The sequence below is a fragment of the Podarcis tiliguerta genome, assembly GCF_965153285.1.
Source record: "Podarcis tiliguerta genome assembly, chromosome: 10".
In the NCBI taxonomy this organism is placed as follows: Eukaryota; Metazoa; Chordata; class Lepidosauria; order Squamata; family Lacertidae; genus Podarcis; species Podarcis tiliguerta.
Window position 1 is genome coordinate 50,828,173 of NC_139543.1, and position 27,038 is coordinate 50,855,210.

Consider the following 27,038-nt stretch of genomic DNA (forward strand, 5'->3'; position numbering starts at 1 on the left):
GTGGCTGTTCTACGTGGACCTCATTCAATATGGTGACTAATATGCTTTGGAGTTTCTGCTTGTAGATGATAAAAAGGATGAAACTTTCGTGGGGCAGTCTTTCCCCACAGGAGAGTTAATGCTTGATGTGCTAACCGTTCTGTTTACACTGCTGGCAACGTCGCTGAAAGCCAGTCCCCCTGCTGCTGCCAATCAGAGCCTCTCGCAAAGTGTGCCTATTGCATCAGGTTGTCTAACATCAGCCATAAAATTTCTGGGGTGAAAGGGAGTGTTTGAACCAGTATGGTGAGTAGCTAACATGTTTTGCTTGCTTGAGATCTTGCTTCATCCTAAAGGGTCTGGGAAGGTTACACAATATTTAATGTTTCAGAACTTTTTAAAAAAGAAAAAAACTAAAAGAAATTGAAATTTCCTTTTAAAGAAGGCACACGTCCAAGCCAGCTATTGCCCTCTAGGGCAATTGACCTTTGCAGCAGAGTTCATTCTGAAGGGTAGTGCGGGAGTTGGCTCCCTGCTCCGGGCCGTGGAGTAATCCACAAGTGGTGTGGGATGCTGTTCCACTAAATGTGTCTCATTTACTGTGGGTTTCAAACAGGCCTTAAAGACCCAGCTCTGTACCACAGCCTTTAGTAACTAGTTTGATCTGAGATTCAGAACTCTCCAATTTTTGCCTGATTTTGATCATTTTAATGCTGGATTTGTGTTGGTCCTCTTGGCTTCCAATAACATCTGGAAATAGTGTTTTGAATGTATTAATTCATTTGTTGGTGTTTTATATGGTCTTGAATTGTATTTTATTGTACATTTGATATGCAGTTAATAATGCACTCTGTAAATAATTTTATTTTTCTTGAAAAACAAAATCCAAGTTTATTAAATACCACCAATAAAAATAGCCCAAACCCTCACTGGTGTTCTTCCAGGGAGGGCAGGGTGTGTGTGATCTCCCAGAAGTCAGCGCTGGCCCTCCCATTAGGCAGAGTGAGGCAGTGCCTTTGGAGTGTTATGTAAGGGCAGCCAATGGTTAGTTATTTAATTTATTATTGTGGATTTTGTACTCTCAGGGAAAGGCACTTGCATGCCTAGGTGTCCCCTGCCCAACGGACCGTCTAAATAATGAGACATGGCAAGTTCAAATTTGGGCCAGGCCACAACTTTTCATATATATATATAATTTTTATTAGTTTTACATAATACAGCAAAAATAACCATTTCAAAAAATAAAAAGAGGTTCTTTTGAACCTTCAGACCTCCTTCCTTCCCTCCATGAATTCCATTTCTAAATGTTATTCCTGCATCTTTTACTGTAATCCATCTATTATGTCATCATGGTAACAGAAGTTCATGTTACTTTACAAATGTCATTGTGTTCCTGCCAGTGATTTTAACTGTCTACAGTGGTCTTTCAAATATATTAAAAAGTTATTCCAGTCTTTTAAAAATACTTGGTCTCCTGGTTTCCGATCTTTGCCGTCAGTCTTGCTGTTTCCGCACTCTTCTGCCACTCTTCTCTGGTTGGCACTTCTCCTTCTTTCCATCTCTGGGCCAGAAGCAGCCTTGCTGCCATCATTGCATACATAAACAGTCTTTTATTTTGGTAGACAACTTTATTGACTACAGATGTAAGAGGTTTGGCATAGGCATTGGGTAGACCACACCCCTTCTGGCCCACTTGCCGGAAGTATTTAATATGGGGTCAACCAGAAGAGAGGGAGTTCAAAGAGTAGCTCCTCCTCTGGGTGGCACTTGGGGAGTGCTGTGGTCCTAGGCCCTACCTGGGCATCCCGACAGAAGCATCTCCCCCGGATCCCTTTAATAGGATACCCCGTTTTCAGCAGGGGCAGGCACAGGCTGCAACCTCCCCTCTGTCCAAGACTGTGCCTGCCCAATGCCCAAACCGCCAAAGTTGTGATGATTGCTATGAGGATGGTGAAAATTAGATGGGAGGAGCCAATTAGCTATATGGGAAAATTCCAGCCTGGTCCCAAATATGGTGACCGACAAGGTCCATAGCAAGGCTGTTCAATGCAACCCACATCTGAAAAATCGAGAGGGCGGATGTGTGATCCAGCGACAGTGGCTGCCAAGGCCAGCCATGGGCCCTCTTTAAATCCCTTGGGAGCAGACCCGAACAAAGCCAACAGGCCCAGCTGGGTCCTGGAGTGGTCTGCCCCCCAGGCCTGCTTGCGATTGGCCAGTTGTGAAAGTGGGCTGAATCCACTTCCTGGGCAGCAAGCTCATTCCAGGGGCATCCTTTGCCACCTGGGAAGTGGGCTAGAAGGCGGGGCCTCCGACACTGGAATCACAATGGGCAGGAGGAGCACCTTCCCGCAGCGTAAAGGGGTGAGTGGATTTCTGGAACTTTCTGCCTCAGGCGTCAGAATGACTTGGTCAGCCTGGGGTGCTCTGTGCCTTGAATTGAGAGAGGGAGTATTTATTTATTTAACAAAAAATGTTTACTGCTCGAATGTAAGAGAAAACTTTAAGCAGATTGACATTTGCTGTTCCATCTGAGGCAGAAAGATATCCTGGCTGAGCCCTCTGTTGGTGACAACAGAGCCAGACTGTCCTTCACCCTCACTTCTGCAAATGCAGGGAATTGGGCATGGAAACACCAACCACACACCCCATGCCTTGAAGCAAATCTGTGCCTCCCTCTCCATGGGACTGAGGTGATAAAAGTCCCTGGAGGCAACTCACAGAGTGTGCTCAGCGGGAGGAGGATGAAGCAAAAGGAGAGGCTGCTATTCACTTAGACTTTAATACCTTGCCTATTCAATGCAGTAGGGTCTGCAGAGTGGTTTACATCACAGGTGAGCATCACAGACAACAAACGCCAGGACAGGATAAAAAAACAAACCAGAAATAAAAAGGGCCAGGAATTTATTTATTTATTTTCTAAAAGGGCTCAGCTGGCACCAAATAATTGTCAGCCTTGGCACCAAAAGGAATCCAATGGTGGGGGCACCACTATGAAAATGTCAGGCCGGCGTCAACCTCTGGCATCTATTGGTAGCTCCTCCATTAAAATACTTCTTCTGACCCAGGACCAGAAGCAGTGCTGTGGATGGGTAAGATTAGTGATCATTTTAAGATCCCACAATATTTCACATGGGTTTCAAGCAGGACTCAACTCCCGGTAATACCTAGAGATGCCAAGGATTGAGCCAATGACTTTTTGCATGCAAAGTAGATGAGCTTGGCCCTCCCACTAAATACATTTTCCTTAGTGGTTTTTATTTAAAGCATAAAAGTAAATGACCATTAGGTCCAGTCATGGACGACTCTGGGGTTGCGGCGCTCATCTCGCTTTACTGGCCGAGGGAGCTGGCGTACAGCTTCCGGGTCATGTGGCCAGCATGACTAAGCCGCTTCTGGCGAACCAGAGCAGCACACGGAAATGCCGTTTACCTTCCCGCTGGAGTGGTACCTATTTATCTACTTGCACTTTGACGTGCTTTCGAACTGCTAGGTTCGTAGGAGCAGGAACCGAGCAACGGGAGCTCACCCCTCGCGGGGATTCGAACCGCCGACCTTCTGATCGGCAAGCCCTAGGCTGTGTGGTTTAGACCATAGCGCCACCCGCCTCCCGTTTAAAGCATAGGAGCCTATTAATGCCCTTTTTTGCCTCCTTAAGTTGCCTTTCCCTTAAACATTTGTTAAACAGATGCAACCCATTAAAACTCCCTTTAGACACAACTCCCTTTAGTCCTATATCTACATGGGCAAACTCTGTCCATAGTGATACAAAATTATAAAGAGGCAACGGATGAGGTAACTATGTCACTTTCCCATCAGTTTTCCTTACACACAGACACAGGCAAATAAGTTAAGCATAGATGGGAACATTGCATGTTGTCAGATGTCGAAATTCTGTTATTGTTTTCTCCTCACATGGGTGGCAAAAGAAGAAGCTTTTCAGAGCTGGAATTTAAACACAGCAGACAGTACGAAACTGCATGAGAAGACTCTTGATTCTTTCCATCCGTCCCCACAGAAGCCACATGGCAAAGCTAAAAGGTGTTCCAGCCTTGTGGCTTTCGTTGGACGTGAGTAAACAATGTGTGCCTCTTGAGCCCGAAGGAGGTGGCGCAGGGGTGTGTGCAGAGCGCCCCGCCTACCCCAGGGAGGGAAGGATCAAAGTAAGAGGGCTGACCCTTCAATTATAAACTAAACTTGAAATATCTGTGTACATTATACTCAGACGTTCCTGCAAACACAGTAAGGTCACCCATCTTTCTTCCCTGTAAGAAACATCCTGATCACTAGTGCTGGAGGGTGGAAATGGATAATAAATTCTTTAGCCATATGAATGGAGATGCCTCTCAGGTAAGTCCATTATAATAAGCACTTTACTAGTTTCTGATTTTAGGGCTGACAACTTTTTGACCAGCTTCGATATGACTTCAACAATGGCTTGACCTTTGCAGAAATTCACAGGCAACAGCCTTTTTCTCTGTCCGGCACTTTACCTGCTAATTTTCGCATATTAAACTGTTGTCAAATGCAGAGTTCCACAAGCAGGTTGGAAAGTTGGAAGCGCTGCCCAGTTCTGTGCACTTTAATGGGACTGGGGAGCAGGGCTTGTGAGCACAGCACTTCCCCATTTCAAATATGCAGTGCCACAGGTTCTTGGTATTAGTAGTCTGAATTGGTAGAGACAGGGGGGGGGGTTAGGGGTACGCATACCCCTAAACATTTTGTGACTCTAAGTTTGGCTTCATTGAAGGGCGGTATTTCAATATGAGTAGGAAGATGAGAGTACCCCTAAACATTTTTTAAGAAAAAAAAGCACTGGGTAGAGGAGTTACCGTATATACTTTAGGACTGCAGTGGAAAAATTCAGGTGAACATGTAATGCGTGCATGCAGTTATGCAGCAGGGTAATTTTAGACTCTAGACTTACTGGTCTTATGGGTTCTTCACCCCTTTGGGTTGTATTACATCACTTTAAAATGTGGTTGGTCTGCCTTGTTTTTTTGGGGTCCTCCTGCTCCTTCAGTCTAGTGGGGGTCCTGGATTTCTGCCCCAAAATCTTGCCCTGATAGCATCACTGTGTGGTTGCTACCCATATATAGGTGCATGTATAGGTGAAATGCGTATGCACTGGTGTTTAAAGATGCAATTTCGCTTGTGTATGATATCCATGTATTACATATCTGCTGTGAGCAAATGTAGGTGTAGGATCAATTATTTCCTGCAGGAGTCCAGGTGTCCATAGCTGACTGTAGTCTGTACACTTGTTCCTGTGGAGCTGGCCAAAGTTAGCCAGTCTCACAGAATTATTTTAGTAAATAGCTTCAATGAGGAAAGAATTAATTCAATATAATAGTTAGAAGGAATAGTAGAAGCAAGGGGGTGGGTGAAATTCTTCTGAGTAATTTTACCAGTCTCTTATTGACCTCTGAATTCCCTAGGTGTTTTCCTTGAGGAGGAATACCCTCAAAATTGCTCATACTTTAGGTAAAATTTAGATATCAAGGCTGGGAGGAGCTGATTCTATTGTACTGCTCCAAATCAGCTGCATCTGTAATTTTGTCATGGAATGAAGGTGCAACAGAATGAGGTGCTATCACTTCAGACTGCAGGTGGGTGATGAATTTCTGGACTGCCCCAAAGAATAATAATAATAATAATAATAATAATAATTATATTTAAACTTTTTGCCTCTCAGGTGGCAAGACAAGCTAGCACATTTCTTCCTAACGTGTTAGTTGCCATCTTAGTTGTGTGCAGGTTTTCTTTTTAACAATGGGAAGGCTTCAAAATTGGTACCCCTAGCCTGCAGTCCAGGTCTGAAGGCAGGGAGAGGGAGACATCATGAGAGCCACATACAAGCAAAGTAAATATTATTCAGTTATTATCTATTGTTACCTGCCCCCCCCCCGCAATAATCTCAAGTGCTCTAGACTCACAAAAGTCAGAATTCAAATCAAGGTACTTCTATTCCTACTTACATGCCAGATTTTGCATGTACGCAGGGTTCCACAAACACACTCTCCAGGTTTCCAATGGTGACCATATCCTTTAATCTGGCAACTGCCTGCCCCAGTGCTTGCCTTGGCCTCATGCCTGTTGGATGCACTTGAAAGCAGCAAGACTTCTGAAGGTCAGTGAGACTAGAGGGATGAGTCCTGGAACTTTGGATAAAGGTCAGATGCTCTTTCCTTCAGTCATACTCACCTGCTGAAGCAGTGAGTCGCCCCTGGGTCTAAACTGTCCTGGAGCTCAGCATGACATTGGTTGAGACCATTCCCCTTCCCTCAGTCAGGAGGGAGTAGCTCAGGTTTGTTTGAGACAATCATGCCAAGCCAACATTTGGGGACTTATGAATATAAATGTTTAATACATATAAATTTGCCCTGAGTAGTTTCTGTTCTTCAAACATTTTCAATGTCCAAGCAGACTTCTACAGGTGAAGTTCTCTTTTGTTTAGCTGTGGCCTATTTTGAGGAGCAGCCCCCCCCCTTACTGAATTAATGTGCTGAAGTTAAAAGCGTCTTCTGAGTGATGGATTCCTGGCTCTTCTAGGGATAAAATTAACTGGTGTAAAAAAAAAAAATAATCAAATCCTCATGGGTTGTTTATATTTGCAAACAACACTTCCATGGATCTATTCAAGATTTTCCTCATAAAATTGTGCAACCTACCAGCAGTCTTTGGATCTCTTTGTGTCTTCACCTTTTCCTCATTAGCAAGATTGTTCATAGTGAATGGCTTTTATTAGCTTCTTGTGCCAAGACACAAGAAACCCCTGCCTCCAAGATTTCTTGACCACATAGCAGACTTTCCAGACTGTAGACTTTGGCCCAGATGGTTTGAGTTTGTCCCATTCTTTTTTCTTGTAACCCATGTTTATGAGAAAAGACTTATGGTCAACATTTGCGTATGTATCATGCAGGAATCCAGCTACATTGAAGAAAGCAAGGCCCAGAATGATGCAATCTCCTTGATTTTCTCCCTCAAAGAAGAAGTTGGAGCGTTGGCTAAAGTGCTACGCATATTTGAGGTATGTGCTTTGCTAAGCCTGTACGGCAAGAGAAACACGACTGAAATTTCAGAACCAGCATCTGGCTGTCAAAACTGCAATCCTGATGCATTATTCTTAGCTGTTGAGTCCAACGCTACCGCAACACCACCTCTGCACCCCACACCCCATGTGTTCATTGCATGCATGTTAAAAAACCTTTGGGGAAAGCTCTTGCATTATAGCATCATACCATTCTGCATTTCCCCACTCCCAATTCATATCATTGGCTGAGAAAAGTGGAATGACATGACGTCACAGCACCAGGCAAATTCTACTAGATATTGCAGGTGCTGGAACTAGATGTACAGCTGCTGTTTTTAGTAACAGCCAAGCACTTGCTGCCATGTCCATGGATCCCGTCCGTTTCGCATCTCTTTGGGAAGAAAGGAACGTCTTCAGTATGGGGCGTACTTCCAAGTACAGAGGATCATCTATAAAACTTTGCTGATATCGAATTTGTATGTGTTTTAAATAACCATGCAGGTGACAGCAGAATCAGTAGAATCATATAGTCCAACCCCCTTTCAGTGTAGGAATCAATGACTTCATGATCCTTGTGCTGCTGGAGACAATTTCTAGTATTTAATTGATATTTATTTGAGTAAACACAGACCTAACATCACACTTACACTAGAGGAATTGGCAGTGACCAGTACAGCAATCACAGGGTCGCTGTGGATAGCTTGATAAACAGGTTACTCCTGCGTGAGTCATTTTTTTTTTTTTATTAAAAAAGGAGTCAAATTCCATGTTAGAGATCATCAGAAAATAAAACTGCCAATACTATAATGCTTTTGTACGTGGAATGACCACACTTGGGATACTGCATACAGTTCTGGCACATGTGGTGGAAGTGTCCCCAAATAAATTTTCTTGGGGGAAAGACTATTTATGGAAGTTGGATGATCACAGAACAAACTGTACTCCCCACAGAGGGTGTTATTGAGCCTTTATTAACAGCTCTTCTTGAATTGCTAGTAATGTGACCCAGGACAGTCTCTAGGCGACTTACAATCAAGTTTTAAAATATACAAAAACGTACAAAAATCACTATCAAAATTGAACACGTAAGGCATAAAAGCATAAAACCAGCCTGTGCAGGGGCAGGCGAGAAGGAAAAGACTTATCAGCAACCCAGAGAGAAGCATTAACAAAGCCTTGACACAGCTGGATCATATTTCATCTGATGCTTAAGAGAAGAGGAAAGTATTAACCTGATGCCAAAAAGATGCCAGTGCTGGCGAGCCGGGCATGACTCACTGGGGAGAGCATCTCATGTTAAAAGCCCAGCCTCTGTGGTTTCATTTGTTTCCTTTAAAGAACATTGAGTCTCCTCTTAAAAGCAGCTCATTGGAGAGGAATAGTTCTGAACAGAGAAACTGTTGTGTAATAAACTACTGGCAACTTGTTTTGCATCTGGGGGGAAATTAAATTAGCTAGCAAGTGAAAGGGAAATATGGAGGGGAAATACAAGTAGAAAAAGTTATACATCCCAAGACCACTTCTGTTGGTTAACCCAGGGGGAAAAATAATGATTACCCAGAAGAATGGGAACCATAAATCCCTTTCCAGCAAAGTAAAAGTTTGTGTGTGTAAGAATTCCAGAACTGGTTCCCCCATAGTTGATGCAACTTACTCAGAACTCCTCTGTCTATCAAGCATCCTGAAAAGAAAATGCAATTGGTTCTGAGTTGAAAAATTGAATTTTTGCCGGCTCCTTTAGTGCTAGGCAATGAGCAATTGCCCAAACTGCATTGGCAGGTGTGGAGAACCTCCAGATGTTAATTGAACTACAACTCCCATTATCTCCAGCAACCTTGACCAATGGTCAGGGATGATGGGAGTTGTAGTTTAGCAACATCCGGAGGACCAAAGGTTCCCAACACCTGCTATATGCAATGGGCAAAATGTACGTATAGAGTCAAGTCAGATATGTAACTCTTACCAAAGATTTCTCTGCCTCCTCTCCCTTCTGCTGAGCAAACAGGACAGTTATCTTTCTCAGTATTTTGGATGTGCTTATAAAAAGCAATATTTACTTTGGTCAGTGAAACTACCCCAGCTACCTTCAAAGAGTCACGTCTGCACATTTGGCAGCTGAGTGGATGGTCACATCATTTTCGGAGGGGAGTGGTGTTTGTATATTGATGCAACTGGCATAGCCATTTGCTGCAGGAGGTCTGTTCAGCCCAGATAAAAATTAACCCATCCATTACTCTGATGAGGGGAATGCGGGAATAAACTCATTGTTAAATTGATGCATTTTCATCAGAGATGGAAACAGATGGGTGGAGTACATATTGCAAAAATTCAGTTATGGAATTGCGTAGGGCCTCAGATGCTATAAGTAAATGGGGAGGAACAAATGGTTTTGAGGGCAGTCTTTTTGTTGTCTTCAGTAGAAGATGAAAGTGTTTTATAATTGCGAAAGTGCCATAGCTCAGAGGCAGAACATCTGCTGTACATGCAGAAGGTCCCAGGTACAATTCCTGGCATCTCCAGGTAGGGCTGGTAATGAGCCCTGCCTGAATCTCTGGAGTCAGTGCAGACAGTGCTGAGCGTAATGGTTCTAGGGGTTGCTCGTGCGTAAATCGGTGCTAACACCTGGCTGGGTTGCCTGAGTGAACCTTTCCTGTCCGGACAGCCACTCACCCGTGGCTGTCTCAATTGCTGGCAGAATCCGTCAGTGGGCGTTTCTTGAACTTCTTCCAGCATAAAAGTTCTTTGACGCCTAGTCGCCGCCTACTCTCCCTGCGCGGAAGCCTTCTGCGTAGGGAGGGTGTGGGCATCGGAGGACCCGTGCTCTCCCCGCTGGTTCCCGGTGAAGAGTCTTGGAGCCACCTCGCCGATTCCCCCATCTGCCCCCCTCCTCCACTGGTGCTACACTGATTTCCTTCCCCAGAAGATGGGCTGCTTCTCTCCTTCCCAGTACGCTCTCCAGAATCCCTCTGGAGCCCTCCCTCTCCTTCTGGCTCCGATGGCAGTTCCCTGACACTGAGCTACATGGACCAGTGGACTGGTTCAGTATAAGGCAGCTTCCTATGTTCTTAAAAGGTGGCAAGAGGTTCAAACAACGTGCTTGATAACACTATCATTAAGAAGACAGAGACAGCTCTGCTCAGCACAACACTTGGCTACCATTCCTTGAAAAAACATTGAAGAGGTTTACCATGATGGATGTGAAAGGAGACATTTTAATAGCAAAGGAGCTACAGATGGGTTTTACAGCGCATCCCCTTCCATTTCACTAGCTGGGAATCGGGGTCATTCCAGATGAGAGAAACTGTTGACTCAGGAAATTCACCCACTTTCCAGAGCATCCTGGAAACAGATGTTGGTGCTAATATGATGTGGGCAAAAAAGAAAAAGAGAAAAAAAAGCTTTGTTCATTGACATATTGTTGTACAGGATATGAGAGGTGACAATTCTCAACTTCATGTCTGGTTTACTTCAGCTGGCGAACATAGATTCCGGGTGCTTGTAGACTCTCAGTATTTCCAAGCTGGATTCAAGAACATGCTAGAAAATTTAAGTTCAGTTAAAGCTGATAATGGAGCACTTGCACAACTTGCTCCTCTCTCCCCATCATTTTGTTTCCGCAATAAAGAAAAAGTTAGGGAAATGCACTGGGAAGTATGGGGTAACAATTGCTGGATGCAATATTGCATAACTTCCCCATAAAGAAATGAGAATTAATTTTCTGTAAATAGTCAACATTGTCTAACCACCCTGGAAATGTTGTGCAAACAAATTGGGATGAATGCTCAATAAATAGATCACCTGGAAGAGGCTAGGCTTTTTTTAAAAAAAAGGTAAAAATAGTGCAGTGGTTCAACAGGCCTGTATACCTTCTTCTGCTTCTTTTACTCGGTTTACAGAATAATGCATCCAAGGAACCCTGGAGTAAACACTGTAAAAACTACAGTGGTGCCTCGGTTTACGAACTTAATCCATTCCTGAAGTCCGTTCTTATACCAAATCTATTCTTAAACCAAGGCACACTTCCCCTAATGAGGCTTCCCTTCCACCGTTCGGCTTCTGTTCATAGACTGAGGTAAAGTTCGCAACTGGAACACTACATCCAGTTTTGCAGAGTTCGTAAACCGAATGTTTGTAAACAGGATTGTTTGTAAACCAATGTACCACTGTATTTTATAATTGAAAACACTCTCTTTTGTTTGATAATTGTAAGCACTCTGAAATGAATTTATATGCAATTAGTTGCACGTTTAGCATTAGGCACTAGGTGGAGTATGAGTACGGAAACACTATTAGGATTTCAAAAACTTACCTGGCTCTAAACAGCTATAAATATTTTGAATTAAACCAATTACTAGTAACAGAGATATGGCTCACAGAATAACCACAAAATTTTAACAACTTAATGACCTGTGGATTTAATTGAATGTTTCTAAATGTTGTTAGGAAAGCCCCAAAACAATTTTTGTTGCTCATTTCTGTACATGTCTACTTGGAATTAATTCCAGTGTGTTCGGTGGGACTTATGAGTGAGTACTGCATTACATCCTTAGACTGCAATCCTATACACACTTAACTTGGAGTTAGTGCACTTACCTTGGAGTAAATGCCACTGAAGTTGATGGCATTTATATCTGCATAAGAAGTATGGGATTGCCCAGTGAATCTTTGAGCAAACCTCAAAGGGCTCATCACACTTACCTTTTGCCCCATGCTTTCTAGGCACAATACTGTGCTTTAAAGTTCTAGGTTTTAGTGATATTATTATTATTATTATTATTATTATTATTAGCCCTGGCACTTTCCCTTCAAAAACCCACTCTTTAATGCTGAATTTGAACAAACAAATCCGACTTGTCCACGAATTGCTTTTTGCTGCATTTCACTGGCAAAGATCAGGTTTCTGCAGGGAAAGTGCCAGGGCAAAAAAATACCCGCCCATGCTCAGACACTTTCTAGGTCCTGTGGCTAGAAACACAGCTCAAAAGAAAATCTAGGTGAGCCCAAAGAAACACATAATGGATACACACCAGCAAATTAGTTATGACTACGCCCACATTTATGCCCTACATTTAAATGACCATGATACCACTTTGAACAGTTGTGGCTTCCCGCAAAGAATTCTGGGAGTTGTAGTTTGCTAAGAGTTGTTAGGGGACTCTGGTGGTGCAATTTTCAGAGTGGCTTGACATCCTGTCCCTCATCGCAGGGAAATCTGGGAATTGTAGCTGTGGAAAAGGGAAGAGTGTTCTCCCGAGAACTTTCAGCATCCTTCACAACCTCCTCCTTGTGTGGCCTTGTGACTTTTAGAACAGTAATAGCCACTCCTTTAATCTCTCTGTTTCCACAGCTTCAGCCATCTGCCCCTTTCTGGCGCCCTGCAGTCATTCATTCTGCTCTGCAGTGAATCCAGGGACTCTCACATAAGAGGGTCAAAAAGAGTTTCATTCTGCCCTCTACTTTGGCCTCCTTGGTGGTGGGTGCTGCAGCTTTACTCTGGCACCGAACCCTAAGTGGTGGAGATGCTGTAACATTTCTGGCTGTGGCTCTTAAGATGCGATACAACCAAGTGTGATGCTCCATAGCCCTTTGCAGTAAAGACAAATACACCTCCGATATAAAGCCTTAATCTCAAAGATGACCCAAGGAAGGTTCTTTGCTGAGAGCAGGCTCTGACTTTTTGAGCCTGGTCTCAATCATAATAAATCTTGCTGGGAGTAATTTTAACTTTTTCCTATCGCTGGAGCCCTCTAATGATTTGCGAGCACCTAATTAAATAGCAAACACAAAGCATTGTCTGTGTGTGATGCAGACCTTTAGAGGACTAAAACAACTTGACCTCGGGGAGCAGCCTAGTTAAATGCATTATTTGCATGGAGACCAGCTCAATTAGGAGAACATCTTTCCTGAGCTGCAGGATTTGAATGCACTTCTGACCTTTTCAACTTATTGTGTTGGTATCTGGTCAAACAATTTAAGTTCATCTGTAGTGTCCACTGCTAAGAACTCAGAGAAAGGCACATACAGCAATGCTCACGGCAAGCGATGGTGGGGAGCCACTTCAGAGTTCTGTCTCAGTAATCCACAAAGGTCTGCTCTTGAATCTATTTAAGGTTAAAGTACCAAAAAAACCCCCAGCATTTATCATGGCTATTCTTGGAGGTGACTGTTTTCTATAATGACCATAGCAGTGTTTTCAACACAGACCAAGCAGTCCTCTTTTTTTTTTTTTTTAACAAAGAAAGAAAGAAAAGAATTTGTGCTTCTGGCATGCGATGAGGATACCGGTCCATTTATTTGCTTACAATAGTCACTTGATAGAAAGAAGAAGTTGCTCAGGTGGCCAGCTAGGCATTACTGAAAAAGAGGATTTGCATCACAACAAGGAGAGAATGGGCATAAAAGTTGCATATGGTAATTTAGGCAAACGTATCCTCCAACGTTTCTGGAAATGAAAATAAGGATGTCCTATCCATACCCAGTACATCGTTTCGAATCTTAGAGTTGGAGGGGACCCAAGGGTCATCTAGCCCAACCCCCTGCAATGCAGGAATATCAGCTAAAGCATCCATGACAAATGGCCATCCAACCACTGTTTTAAAACTTCCAAGGAAGGAGAGTCCACCACCTCTCGTGGGAGTCTGTTCCACTGTTGAACAGCTCTTACTGTCAGAAAGCTTTCCCGAATGTTTAGTCGGAATCTCCTTTCTTGCAACTTGAAGCCAGTCCTACCCTCCAGAGAAGGAGAAAACAAGCATGCTCCCTCCTCCATGTGACAGCCCTTAAGATATTTGAAGATGGCTATCATATCTCCTCTCAGTCTCCTCTTTTCAGGCTAAACATACCCAGCTCCTTCAACCATTCCTCATAAGGCATAGGCTCCAGACCCTTGATCATCTTGGTTGCCCTCCTCTGCACATGCTCCAGCTTGTCAACAACCTTCTTAACTTGCAGTGCCTAGAATTGGACACGGTATTCCAGGTGTGGTATCTGACCAAGGCAGAATAGAGTGGTACTATTACTTCCCTTGATGAAAATAGGATTCAAATTTAGAAAATATGATGCATATTGCCATAGTGGGGAAGACGCCAGGGGACTTGTGTACCTGCTCAGTCTTCGTAAACATAGTGTGATTTCTTTTTTCTTTTTAATTGTGCCGTGAACTACCCAGTGACCCCAGCCACTTTCTAGGCCACAAGCCAAAATTGTGCTTCACTTTTCATTATGTTACCGTCTTTGTTCCAGGAGAAGGGGATAAACCTGATCCACATTGAATCCAGACCTTCCCGGCTGAACAAAGATGAGTACGAATTTTTCATCAATCTGGAAAGCAAGAACATCCCAGCTCTTGAGGGAATCATTCATACACTGAGAGACGACATTGGAGCAAATGTCCACGAGCTTTCACGTGAAAAGAGGAAGGATGCCGGTAAGGAGATATTGTTCAGAATAACAACATTCCTTCCCTACAGCAAAGAGGTTAACTGCCAGCCCTACTGTGTACCTGAAAGAGTATCTCCGCCCCCATTTGGCCGGGGAGGGTCGGATATAAATAAAATTATTATTATTATTATTATTATTATTATTATTATTATTTATTATTATTGTTCAACCTGGACACTGAGGTCCAACTCCAAGGGCCTTCTGGCAGTTCCCTCACTATGAGAAGTGAATCTACAAGGAACCAGGCAGAGGGCCTTCTCAGTGGTAGCACCCACCCTGTGGAACACCCTCCCATCAGATGTCAAGGAGATGAGTAACTATATAACCTTTAGAAGACATCTGAAGGCTTTGATTGAACCACTTAAAGACACTATGACTAGAATTTTAGTGACTGGAGTGGTTCTGGCTTCCTGGAAAGAGGCATTTATTACCCTGATTCCTAAACAAAACTGATTTAACAAAGACTAAAAATTACAGACCAACTTCACTACTTAACTGTGACTATAAATTATTTGCTGCAGTTTTAGCCAACAGGTTGAAAAAGGGACCAAGCAGGTTTTCTACCAGGTTGACAAATGAAAGACAGCATAAGAAATATAATTAATTTAATCGAGTACCTGGAAGTAAGAAATGAAAAACAAGCATCTATAATTTTCTTAGATGCTGAGAAAGCTTTGGATAATATCTCTTGGTCATTTATGATCAAGTTGTTAGAGAAGATGGAGATAGGTAATTCTTTCTAAGCAGTAATTAAGGCAATTTATACTGATTAATCTGCAAATATACTAATAAACAATATTCTCTCTGACAAATGCCAAATAAGAAAAGGTACTAAACAAGGCTGCCCCTTATCTCCATTGTTGTTCATTTCGATGTTAGAAATATTGCTTCAGCATATAAGGAGAAATAGGGAAGGAAATTAAAGGTATAGAGGAGGGGTGCAGAGTCTACAAATTAAGGACATTTGCTGCTGATGTGGTGTTAACATTGGCACAACCTATGGTAAGTGATCCCGAAGCCTTAGAAAAAATGAAAAGGTTTGGAGAAGTGACAAGTTTCAAAATAAATACAGATAAAACCAAAATGTTGGTTAAAAACATGGATTAGCATTCGGAAAAGGCCTTAGAAAAAATGTCTGGCCTAAAAATAGATAAAAAAGTAAAATATTTGGGGATTTGGCTGATGGTGAGGAATCTCAATTTATTTCAATATAATCATATTAAACTATGGAAAGAGATTAAGAAAGAATTGGAGATTTAGGGAAGGATGCAGCTTTCACTGTTAGGCAGAATCTCAGCCATTAAAATGAATGTACTACCTAAGATGCTGTTTTTATTCCAATCAATCCTGATTGCAAATAAGTTAAATTGCCTCAAAGAATGGAAAAAAGATATCTCTAAATTTATCTGGTGGGGGGGGGGGGAAGCCACGAATTAAACAGAAAATCTTGATAGATATAAAAGAAAGAGGAGGCTTTGTCCTGCCAGACCTACAATTGTATTATGAGGCAGCATATCTGTGTTGGTTAAGGGAATGGATCCTATTGGAAAATGCAGATATTTTAGATTTGGAAGTCCATGATATAAAATTTGGCTGGAGTGTATGTCTTTGGTATGGGAAAGCTAAATGTGTAGTGTTTTAATTATATATTCTTACTGATCCTTCCAGACATTTTGGGACTAGCATTGATTAACTACAGAGACTAGATATTGTGGGATTGTTAGATAGCATACAGCAGGGATAGGGAACATCTGTGATCACAGAATCACAGAATCACAGATGTTTTTGCATTACGACACTTCTCAGCCCCAGGCAGCATGGACAATAGTTAGGATTGATGGGAGTTGTACTCTAACAACCTGGGTAGTAATACAGGTCCCTCGTCCCTGGTTTAGATGTAGCTGGAGCAGCTATATCTCCTTTGACCCAGATGGTAGGAGGGATGCTTGAAGAGTTTGATATCTGTGAATTCCAGTGTAGACTGATGTGATCCATACCTCCTGGATTAATTTGTCATTCAGAACATAATTAACCTTTGCACATTTCTATATTTTTGTGATACAGTTATTGGCTAATAATAATAATAATAATACCCAAGGTTTCGATTCAGCTCCCTTTTACCGTCAATGCAAGGGCTGTTGAACTTGCATAAGGGAAAGAATATTAGTTGTGCAATATGAAATCCAACACATCGGTTGTGCCAGCAGTTGCACAACCAGTTGTTGCACAACAGAAAGTATTGGGGCTACAGCAATCTGTTGGGCCGCTAGCAGCAAGAAGCATGTTAGACTCCTGCCGTTCTTCAAGAGCAAGTCCTTTTGCAGCTAGCACACTGCCAAGGGTCTTTAACTTAGCGTGGCATTGTATTTCCTCCCTCAAGGTATTAAATCTGAATATAAAATATGTTTGTACATTGAGCTATAACTGTATGATTTAAATACAGTGGTACCTCGGGTTAAGTACTTAATTCGTTCCGGAGGTCCGTTCTTACCCTGAAACTGTTCTTAATCTGAAGCACCACTTTAGCTAATGGGGCCTCCCGCTGCTGCCGTGCCGCCACCGCACGATTTCTGTTCTCATCCTGAAGCAAAGTTCTTAACCTGAGGTACTATTTCTGGGTTAGCTGAGTCTGTAACCTGAAGCGTCTGTAACCTGAAGCGTATGTAACCCGAGGTACCATTCTATGTATATTGTAACAAACCGTATATTTAATGACATACTTAGGTATGTTCTTAATGTGGATTGTTTAAAAGAATTGCTTATTTGTGGGGAAACAGATCAGAACAGACTTATGAATGAACCTGTGAAGTTTTCACTGGTCGGGAACATGCTGATTCATCCATATGTAGTCAGTGGCAAATTTTCCCCCACAATCACTGTGCCAAATGGTTCAGATATGTGCCATAATCACAAAGACATAACCGAAGGGCCCAAATCAGACCAGAGGTCCATGTAGGCAAAAATCCTGTTCCCAAGAGGAGGCACTCAGAGAAGCCCACAATCAGAGCATGAGTCCCATCACTCCACCTGTTTGCATCCAGAATTTGTCACTTATGGATTCCTTATTCATTATATAGAAATAAATATGCACACAGGAGTAAGACAATCACCTGGAGGTAGCTTTTTTATGACCAGTGCAGTATTCCATGAGTGTCCACATACAGACCCTTCTCTATGTCTCATACACATGTACACGTATCCAAATCTTAATGCCCTCTTGGCTTCTCAAGCAGCAGATGTGATCTTAATAGGATTTCAGTTAAGGTTGGCTTAAAATGCTTTAGGTCTGCTGCCTCGCCTTCCTTCCCGGGAGCAACATGAAAGGGTAGTAATATCTTCCTGGAATAAATCCTTATAATCTCCTTACCCTTCCCTTTGTGTCCTGTCCATGACATTGCATTGAGAAAAAGGAAAATATTTGGAGCCCTCCATTCAGGAAAGGGGCAAGATGTTATGGCTTGGCAGGGAATCACAATCACTTAAAAGTGAAGGTTTAATTACTTTGGGGACTGTGTGGGTTTGTGGGGGAGGGGAGGTTATCTTGCTTCATCTTTCTTAATTATAATTTGGACCAAAAAAAAAAGAGAGAAGAGGGTTCTACTTCTCTGTCATTTATAGCATCTTATGGCATGTTCCCTTAAACGTAAGACCCATTGAAGCTGTTGGGTCTTAGTTTCAAGTCGACACAGTTAGGATTGGGGTTTACAGAAAGCTGATTTACACAGCCATCTTGTATATTGCAAAGTTATCATAAACAGCCAACCTTCCCAATGCAGAGAAAAGTGCTTTGAGCAGCAGCTTTCAAACAGGACGTCACTACTCCCCTGTCTCCAATCTGTGTGCCATTTTAAAAACTGAGCTCCTCCAGTCTAGAGGGAAAAGCTTTCTCCAGACTAGCCATGAGCTGTACTCAAGATTTGTTATCGGCCAACTAAGTCACGGTGCCATTTGCTCACAAGCCTTTTTAATATGGGCAAAACGTTCAGACCCCCCCTAGTAGCCTTGAATAAAAGAATTAAATATGATTCTGTTTCAGTGGGAGTTGGGAGGTAAAGACAACGCTTTGCTGTCTGGAGACAAGCTAGAGGCTTAGAGTCTGTAGAAGCCTTGTCTGTTAGGACCCTGGGGCTGAGCTGAGCAGTTGGCTATGTTTTAAAAGGCTCCAACCTGTGGCTAGGACCGACCATAAATTTTAAAGCCCTGTCTCTGACCCCTCCCCAGAACGGGCAGAGTTCCACAGAACCTCTGAAGCCCTCCGGTTTTGTTGCCCCCTCATATAAATAGCTGATTAGCATCCTATTAAGCATCTGACCCCATGTTAAATTGGTCACTACTTGGGTGTTCACCGCAGGACCATAAAACTCTGCTGTTTCTCTTGCAGACAAATCAATATTTATTACTGATCAGCCTGCATTTGCTCTGCAGAGCTTCACAGAGGGTCAGTGTTGCAACAGCTTGCTCTGGCCATTCATTAATGGCAGCAGGAAGAGACAACATGTCTGGCTAACTGGGGCTGGAGGAGAGAGCCCATCGAATGGGCCAAAGAACATCTCAGCAAGCGGATAATGTGATTTTCTATTTTTAAAAAGGATCTCTTGGAATGCTGTTGTTGTTTGCTCTTTGTGGCCAATGGTTCCGGCATAAGCTGGGCAGTTGAGCCCAAATTAGCCCTCGTAACAATTTATTTGCCCAAAGTCCCATCTAGTCCTGGGGTGGGGAACCTAGTGCCCTCCAGATGTGGTTGGACTCCAACTCCCATCATCCCTTTGGTCATGCTGGCTGGGGCTAATGGGAACTGCAATCCAGCAACATCTGGAGGACATGAGAATAGGGAAGGCTTTTCAAGCACAGCCTTAGTTTGCAATCCTGTACCTTCTTACCTGACTGTAAGCCCCCACTTAATTTTAAGCTGACTGGGGATGAAGACCTTGTGACCCTTAAGACATTGTTGGACAAAATCAATGGCCATCCACTGAGCCTCTTGGGCTTGCCGATCAGAAGGTCGGTGGTTCGAATCCCCACGACAGAGTGAGCTCCTGTTGCTCTGTCCCAGCTCCTGCCAACCTAGCAGTTCGAAAGCACACCAGTGCAAGTAGATATATAGGTACCACTGCGGTGGGAAGGTAAACGGTGTTTCTGTGCCTGCTGGCTTCCATCACAGTGTCCCGTTGCGCCAGAAGCGGTTTAGTCATGCTGGCCACATGACCTGGAAAGCTGTCTGCGGACAAACTCCAGCTCCCTCGGCCTGAAAGCGAGATGAATGCTGCAACCCCACAGTCGCCTTTGACTGGATTTAACTATCCAGGGGTCCTTTTCCTTTTACCTTACTGTGATTGCAGTATTACTACATCCAATAAAGAGAGGTCTCCTAGCTCAAGGGCACATGCACTGCATGCAGAATGTCTCGAGCATCTCTGCTTTATCAAGAGCCCATTTGCAGAGTCTCCGTCAGACACTTCTGGGCAGGACAAACCAACGCTTATATGCCTCAGCACTGACAGACGCACATAAAAGAGCTCCAGAAGTTCATTCTTTTGAAGTGGATAGCTCAGTTGGTTAGAGCGTGGTGCTGATGATGCCAAGGTTGCAGGTTCGATCCTTGTATTTGGCAGCTTCATATCTCTGCATTGTAGGGGGTTGGACTAGAGATGACCCTCAGGGTCTACAATTCTGTGGTTCTAGGAATGTAGTCCCTGAAACTGTGGGGATCCCTCTTCGCATCCATGTGCTAGAATGTGTGCAATGTGGCTAAAAGTGGCTTTCACACAAGGTACCTATTTATTTCAAACCTTAGTCTTCCAGCTTCCTTCCATCACTGAAATGTGTTCTGTGGGGTTCACAGATGGCCTCCCACCCAGTCACTGCCCAGACCCAGACCTGTCTCTCAGCTGTCTGTCTCCTGCTTTCAGACCATACCGTGGGATGTACCTCTGAGCAGCGCATGAGGATCGGGCACATTGGCCGGCTGGTTAGCAACACAGTCACACTCCTCCGCAATGCTGTTATTAACAGCAGGAGAGAAAGTTTGCTCTTTTTAAATTTCCCATAAATCTCCTTGCACAGGTGGAAATCTGAGTTGCTTGTGCTTATTATGTTAGAGGTATCCACCCGTTGCATTTAAGGTGTGTACAATCTGTGTGCTTGTGTACAGCAAACCAACAAATAATTGGCTCTTTAATGCAAACACTTGTATGCGTGTAAAGCCAGCTTGCGCCTGTGTTCCTTGTAGTGTGCACACAAGCTTATTGTTAAAGGTCTTTAAGGGAGACCTACAACTCCCTAAAGTAAACTCTTAAGTAAGAGAAAGTATGTGTGATTGAGGCAGTAATATTTTGCTTCTGCTGCCCTCTAGTGGTACAATTTATAACATTTCTTAGCTTTTAGGGGGAACACATTTCAATATCCTTCTTGCTTTATTGCTCTTTGGACTGTCATATTTTAATAGACAGAGGCTATGTCAGAGACGGAAATTCAGTGCACAAAGCTTTTCTTATATGCCATATAAATGCCAAAATGTCATCCTAGGCAGATTTCGTCAACCTGGTGCCCTCCAGATATTTTTGGCTACAAGTAATAGTCACAGTCAGCACAGCTGTAAGTTAAACTGTTACATCAAAAACAAAAATAGGAGGCTTGTGACTCCGTAAACACTAACTGATTCCTTGTGCCACCAAGAAATATGCTAGTTCTTAAATGCCATAAGTCTCAGTATTGTCAATGCTTTGAATGTGAGTATTATTATTTCCTAGCATTAACATTAAATAAGGGCTAACACTTTGCTGATTTATATTTGGCGAAGACCGTAGCTCAGTGACAGAAAGTCACTGAAGGGAGCCAGCAACAAGAAGCTAAAGACTATTCATGTTTTCTTTCCCGCTGTCTAGTTCCATGGTTCCCAAGAACGATTAAAGAACTGGATAGATTTGCCAATCAAATTCTCAGCTACGGAGCAGAACTGGATGCCGACCACCCCGTAAGGCAAAAAAAAAGTCTTTCTGTTTACATACTTTTAAAAAAATGATGTTTCAAGTCCTCATGAGCACAGAGAACAACTTGAAAACATGATTGGTGTGCTCCAGACTGAGACCTTTAAAGCTTTAAAATCAAGGCACCCTTTTCTCCCCCTCCCTGCCTTTGCTTAGCATTCAGCCTAATGGAGAATTATGAAGAACTTGAAAGCTCCTTCACTGTTTTGTGACATTTTTTCTTGGCCTAATAAAGGCAATGCCCTACTATGGATTCTGGATCTTTTTTCTTGGATACTGTTGGGGTTTTTGTTGTTGATGATGATTACAGCTCTATTCAAAAACCCCATAGAGCTTCTACCAGCCAGTGCAGACAACAGTGAATTAGATGCACCAATGGTATGATTTGGTATAAGGCAACTTCCTATGTTCCTAAAAACTTGGGACGAATATTTTCAGAATGAACCCATGATGCATTATAGGAAATTATTCGGGGTTTTGTAATGTGTGGGAGCCATACAAATACATGGCCTTACACACACACACCCCCCGTAGTCTGAAATGGTGCAGTCCCAAATTAGTACAGTTTATAAAACAAAAATGTGGAGCCACTCCAAAGGCTATAATTTATTCTAAGCCTATGGATGCGGCTCTCTGGCAGGTAATTTTTTTTTAATGAATGAAACACACAACCCCAAAGCAAGTAAACAACTTGCCTTATCCTTTCAGGCTAATAGCACCTTGTTCTGATGTCAGGAGACGAAGCGCAGCAGCCAGGATTTACTGCTATTAATTCAACGAATGCAGAATACTTGCAAATAAATTACGCGCAGTGCAGCTAATTTTTTAAAATATAAAATAAAATTGCAGCTATTACATTAATTGGGGCAGTGTGATTTGTCTTTCACTAGATGTAGTTTAATCTGAAATGAGCTATGTATTCTGTACAGTCACTTGGCACACAAATATTTGGCAGAGTCCTAGAAGAAAAGCAGGGTGAATGGAGACTCAATTGCTCTGAATGATTGAATCAAAGAGTCCTCTCAGAGCTTCTGTCAGGATAAAAAAACGGCGCAGTAGTTGAAAGCAGGACAAAATCATCAGCAAAACAAAACCTCAGTGCACTGACATGAAAGCTGTATCCTGCATGCATGAGCTACTATTAATTAGATAATGAGACTTTCCTTCTGGATTTTTTTTGGGGGGGAACCAAGCTGCAATTAGGTAATTTAGGATGTGAAGAAGCAAGCGAATCTGGAAACATCACATTGTCTTCGGTGACTGCAGTGCAGAAAACCCTCAGGCTTATGGGCCAAAGCTCTTCCTCACTGGGCACCTGTAACTTCCCCAATGCTATAGGCTGTGTTACAGCCAACAAAGCTTTGTGAAGTATCACTGCCATTATTCTACATACATTTATGGCTTAGCACAATGAGCGCCATCTATATTTCTTGTATATTATTTCCCTCCGACCTCATTGCCAACATTTCTTCCTTTCTCCCTCACTCCATGTGGACCTGTCAGTTTAGGATAATCTTCATGCATTTGATGAAATAGATTCTAGTCCACAAAAAGTTATGCTTTTATTCATTTTAAAATGCACACGAGACACATTTTGTTGCTTCTGCACTTCTTGTTAAAACTAATTCTCTTTCGACATGCACAAATCAGTGCTTTTTATTATCCTCTCCCCCTATCAGGGTTTCAAAGATCCTGTTTACCGGGCCAGAAGAAAGGAATTTGCAGATATAGCTTACAACTACAGGCAGTAAGTGTACAAAAGACAACAAGGGGCAAAATGTATCCTAAAAGTCAATATATTATCTGTGATGAAATGGTGTGTGGGGTTGGGGAGTGTGCTCATTCTTTGGATAATGTTGAAATATGTCTGGGGATTTAAATATACATAGCATCGTGACGCTGGATTGCCTCTACTTAACCAGTGCTGTCAATGGGTCTCCATCCTGACAATGTAGCAGTCCCTTTGCAGATATATTGTAGGATCTGGGCATATATAGAAGAAAGCCCTTCTGAGTCAGCTAGAAATGATGAATGTGAGTGTTGCATAGTCCTTGAGTTCCTGCTGGTTCTTCTCCAATTCTCATGGGACGATTACAAAAGTTATTCTGGGGCTTGGGTGCGAATCAGGGGGAACAGGCATCTGACCCTGTCTTCAAGGTAAGCTTAAAGGCTGAGGACCAGGAAGGAAGGGGAAGAAGAAGATGGAGAGGAAATGGCTGTGTAGAGAGTGGGTTACTCCAAACCCAGTATGTTTAGCCTGGAGAAGAGGAGATATGATAGCCATCTTAAAATATCTAAGGGCTGTCACATGGAGGGTGGGGCAGGCTTGTTTTCTCCTGCTCTGGAGGGTAGGACCCAAACCAGTGGCTTCAAGTTGCAAGAAAGGAGATCCCAAAGAAATGTCAGCAAGACCTTTCTGACAGTAAGAGTTGTTTGATAGTGGAACGGACTCCCTCAGCAAAGGTTGAGTGGCCATCTGTCATTGATGCTTTAGTTGACATTTCTGCATTGCAGGGGGTTGGCCCAGATGGCCCTCAGGGTCCCTTCCAACATTTCTACATTTCTGTGATTCTGTGAACACCAAAGTACATAGATGAGTCCTGTGTTCATGCATGTTCCCTCCCTCCGCCCCTCATATATGTATACAGTGGATGCTGGGGTTGCGAACATGATCTGTGCAGGATGCACATTCGCAGTGGCGCGTCTGCACATGCGCGGGTTGCGATTCGGAGCTTCTGCGCACGCACAACCGCCAAAACCCGGAAGTAACCCGTTCCGGTACTTCCAGGTTCCGGCGGTCCATAACCCGAAAAAATGCAACCTGAAGCTTCTGTAACCTGAGGTATGACTGTATTTTAAACATTTCCCAACTCACTTCCAAATGAACAACAAATAAGCATAGTTAGCCATCTCTTCGGTGGGTGCACAGGCAGAGATTCACACTACTGTTCAAGTGTGTTTCATAACTATATGCTAACTTTAGTGTACTTTGTGAACTATCCAAAGAAGGCTCACGATGGATAAACGACTCTGTTTAACCTGTACCATCACTCGCTGGCTGTCTTAGAGTAGAAAGGCAACTTATTTTCCATTGGTAGCGTATACAAAAGGTTGAATACAACCTACACACAGAATCCTAGAATGGCAGAGTTGGAAGGGACCTTGAGGATCATCTAGTCCAACCCCTGCAATACAGGAATATGCAGCTGTCCCACACAGGGATCAAACCTGCAATGTTCTTAGGTGAATGGTTTGCTGCTAAATTAAAAGCGAGATGGGGAAATCGGAGCACTGCCATGTGGACTCAGGGCTCAGTCGCAGCACCAAATCTGAACTGTCTGACAGTCCAGATGAAACTGGCCAGGAACCTTTTCACCAAGCCAATTAGCCGCTTTGAGACTCCTGAAGAGGAGTGAAAAGCGGGATATCAAATCCAAACTCTTCTTCTTCTTCTTCTTTCCCCCAAAGTGTTTATTTTCCCTCGCTGGCTTTCCTTTCCTCTCTGTGCTTAAATCCTCCTTTGACTGCATTTATCCTAAAATTGCAGCTTACCGGAAATCAATTGGATTCAGATGAGGACCAAGCTCTGGCCCCGCAAAGCTTTGTTATTTAATGGCACTCGCAGCATCAGAGGCAACTACAAAGCCCCCAGCGCCAAATGAAGCAGCGCCTCTTGTGCTCCTGCCATTAAACAGGGGAGAGATGGGGAATGCGCACAATGTACATTAAAGCAGAAGCTGTAAACAGCATTGGAATAATTCATCACTTGTGGTCTTGATCTCATACTCTGTGACAGTCATTCCTGGCCCAGCTGCATTGTGAATTTTTTAATGGCTTGCTTCCCCTCCACTGTTTTGCATGGGATGGGGATGGGGTGTTGAAGAGGCAATATTCATCTAGAACTGATTTTACACAACACTTCTCTAAGGGGTCCTTGCGAACCTCTGTCCTGCTTCCACTATCCCTTCCATTGCCCCTTTACCCTTCGCTGCTCTTCATGAGAGCCATAGGCACTCCTGTCCTGGTTTGCAGGTTTCCTTAGGGTAGGATTCTCTTCGTAAAGATGGCCGCCAGCCATCTTTCTCATTGGAGGTGGAAGCCAGCAGGCACATTGGATCTTCCCCATCACTTGGCTGCTCCCAAGAGCAGGACTCCAGTATCACACCGAAGAAGTCGGCCGAGGCAGGTAAATGCCAGGGCCCAGTGACTTACCTGTGTGAGTCTGTTGCTGATTCCAAGCCCCTTGCAAACTCTAGAGCGGGATACATCTAGATCTGTCTTCACCAACTGGATGCCCCCCAGGTGGTTTGGACTAAGGCCACACGCACAGCATACATCTCCGCCAAGCTAAGCAGTTGGCTCCTTATCTCTCTCGCCCTGGCTTAGCCACTGTGATCCACGCGATGGTCACCTCCAGACTGGATTATTGTAACTCGCTCTACGTGGGGCTGCCCTTGAGACTGACCCAGAAACTCCAGCGGGTGCAGAATGCCGCGGCGAGACTCCTTATGGGGTCGTCGCTGCGAGATCACATTCATCCAGTACTATACCAGCTGCACTGGCTCCCGGTGGAGTACAGGATCAGGTTTAAGGTGCTGGTATTAACCTTTAAAGCCTTATACGGCCTAGGACCCTCGTACCTACGGGACCGCCTCTCCTGGTATGTCCAACAGAGGAACTTACGGTCTGCAAATAAAAACATCCTGAAGATCCCAGGCCACAGAGAGGTTAGGCTGGCCTCAACTAGAGCCAGGGCTTTCTTGGCCGCGGCTCCAATCTGGTGGAACGCTCTGTCACAAGAGACTAGAGCCCTGTGGGACCTGACATCTTTCCGCAGGGCCTGCAAGACAGAGCTGTTCCACCAGGCCTTTGGTCAGGGCGCAGCCTGACCCCCTCCTCTGGCAATCTGCACAGAATTTTGCTTAATGGTTGCCATCAATTTGATTTTAATTAATTTTTATACTGAAATGTTTTTAGAACGTTGGATTATTTTGATTGTTGTTAGCCGCCCTGAGCCCAGCTTCGGCTGGGGAGAGCGGGATATTATTATTATTATTATTATTATTATTATTATTATTATTATTATCATTATTATAGATAGATAAGATAAGATAGATCAAAGCAAGATATTGTAGAAGTTGTGAAAGTGAAATGGTAGCATTCCCAAGGCCCACACAGAAAAGGATGGACAATTTAGGATGGTGCTCTGCGAGCCCCATTTTTCCCCACCACCCTCAGGCATTCATGCTTATCTCCTCCCCTCTTGCATCCCAGTTTCCCTCCCCTTCCCCTTCCCCACCTCACCTGCCACCCTGAGCACTAGTCTATTGATCTTGGCAGCTTTCAAATTGGTGTCTGGCGGTGCCTTAAGCCTCTGCTCTTTTCTCTGGGCCCATGAAGGTGGCCTAAGGATTAATTAGAAAAGGTCAATGCTATAGAAACCACAGTGGTCCCGGTTCCCCCTCCCTCTAATTCAAAATCACGTTTAAAGCTCCAGAGATCAAGGAGGACTGGTGCAGAGACACAGAAAATTGCACAATTATTGGGGGGCTGCCATCAGGCTCCGGCTAAAACGAAGGGGGTAGGGAATGGTGGGGTAT

General features: G+C 43.5%; 1 protein-coding gene across 2 annotated transcripts in view; it reads left to right on the plus strand.

The window, feature by feature from the left end:
* The first annotated feature begins 225 nt into the window (after positions 1 to 225).
* The window catches only part of PAH (phenylalanine hydroxylase), a 38,383-nt gene continuing 11,570 nt past the window's right edge, over positions 226 to 27,038 (plus strand). Inside the window, exons 1-5 of one of the 2 annotated variants that reach the window (XM_083401285.1) lie at positions 226 to 285; positions 6,902 to 7,009; positions 14,255 to 14,438; positions 21,337 to 21,425; positions 23,118 to 23,185. In XM_083401285.1, the coding sequence (XP_083257411.1) occupies positions 283 to 285; positions 6,902 to 7,009; positions 14,255 to 14,438; positions 21,337 to 21,425; positions 23,118 to 23,185 (452 nt within the window). In that variant the 5' untranslated portion in view covers positions 226 to 282. Of the gene's footprint in view, positions 286 to 3,925; positions 4,330 to 6,901; positions 7,010 to 14,254; positions 14,439 to 21,336; positions 21,426 to 23,117; positions 23,186 to 27,038 lie in introns of those variants that run through there. The other variant, XM_083401284.1, reaches the window with a different exon arrangement.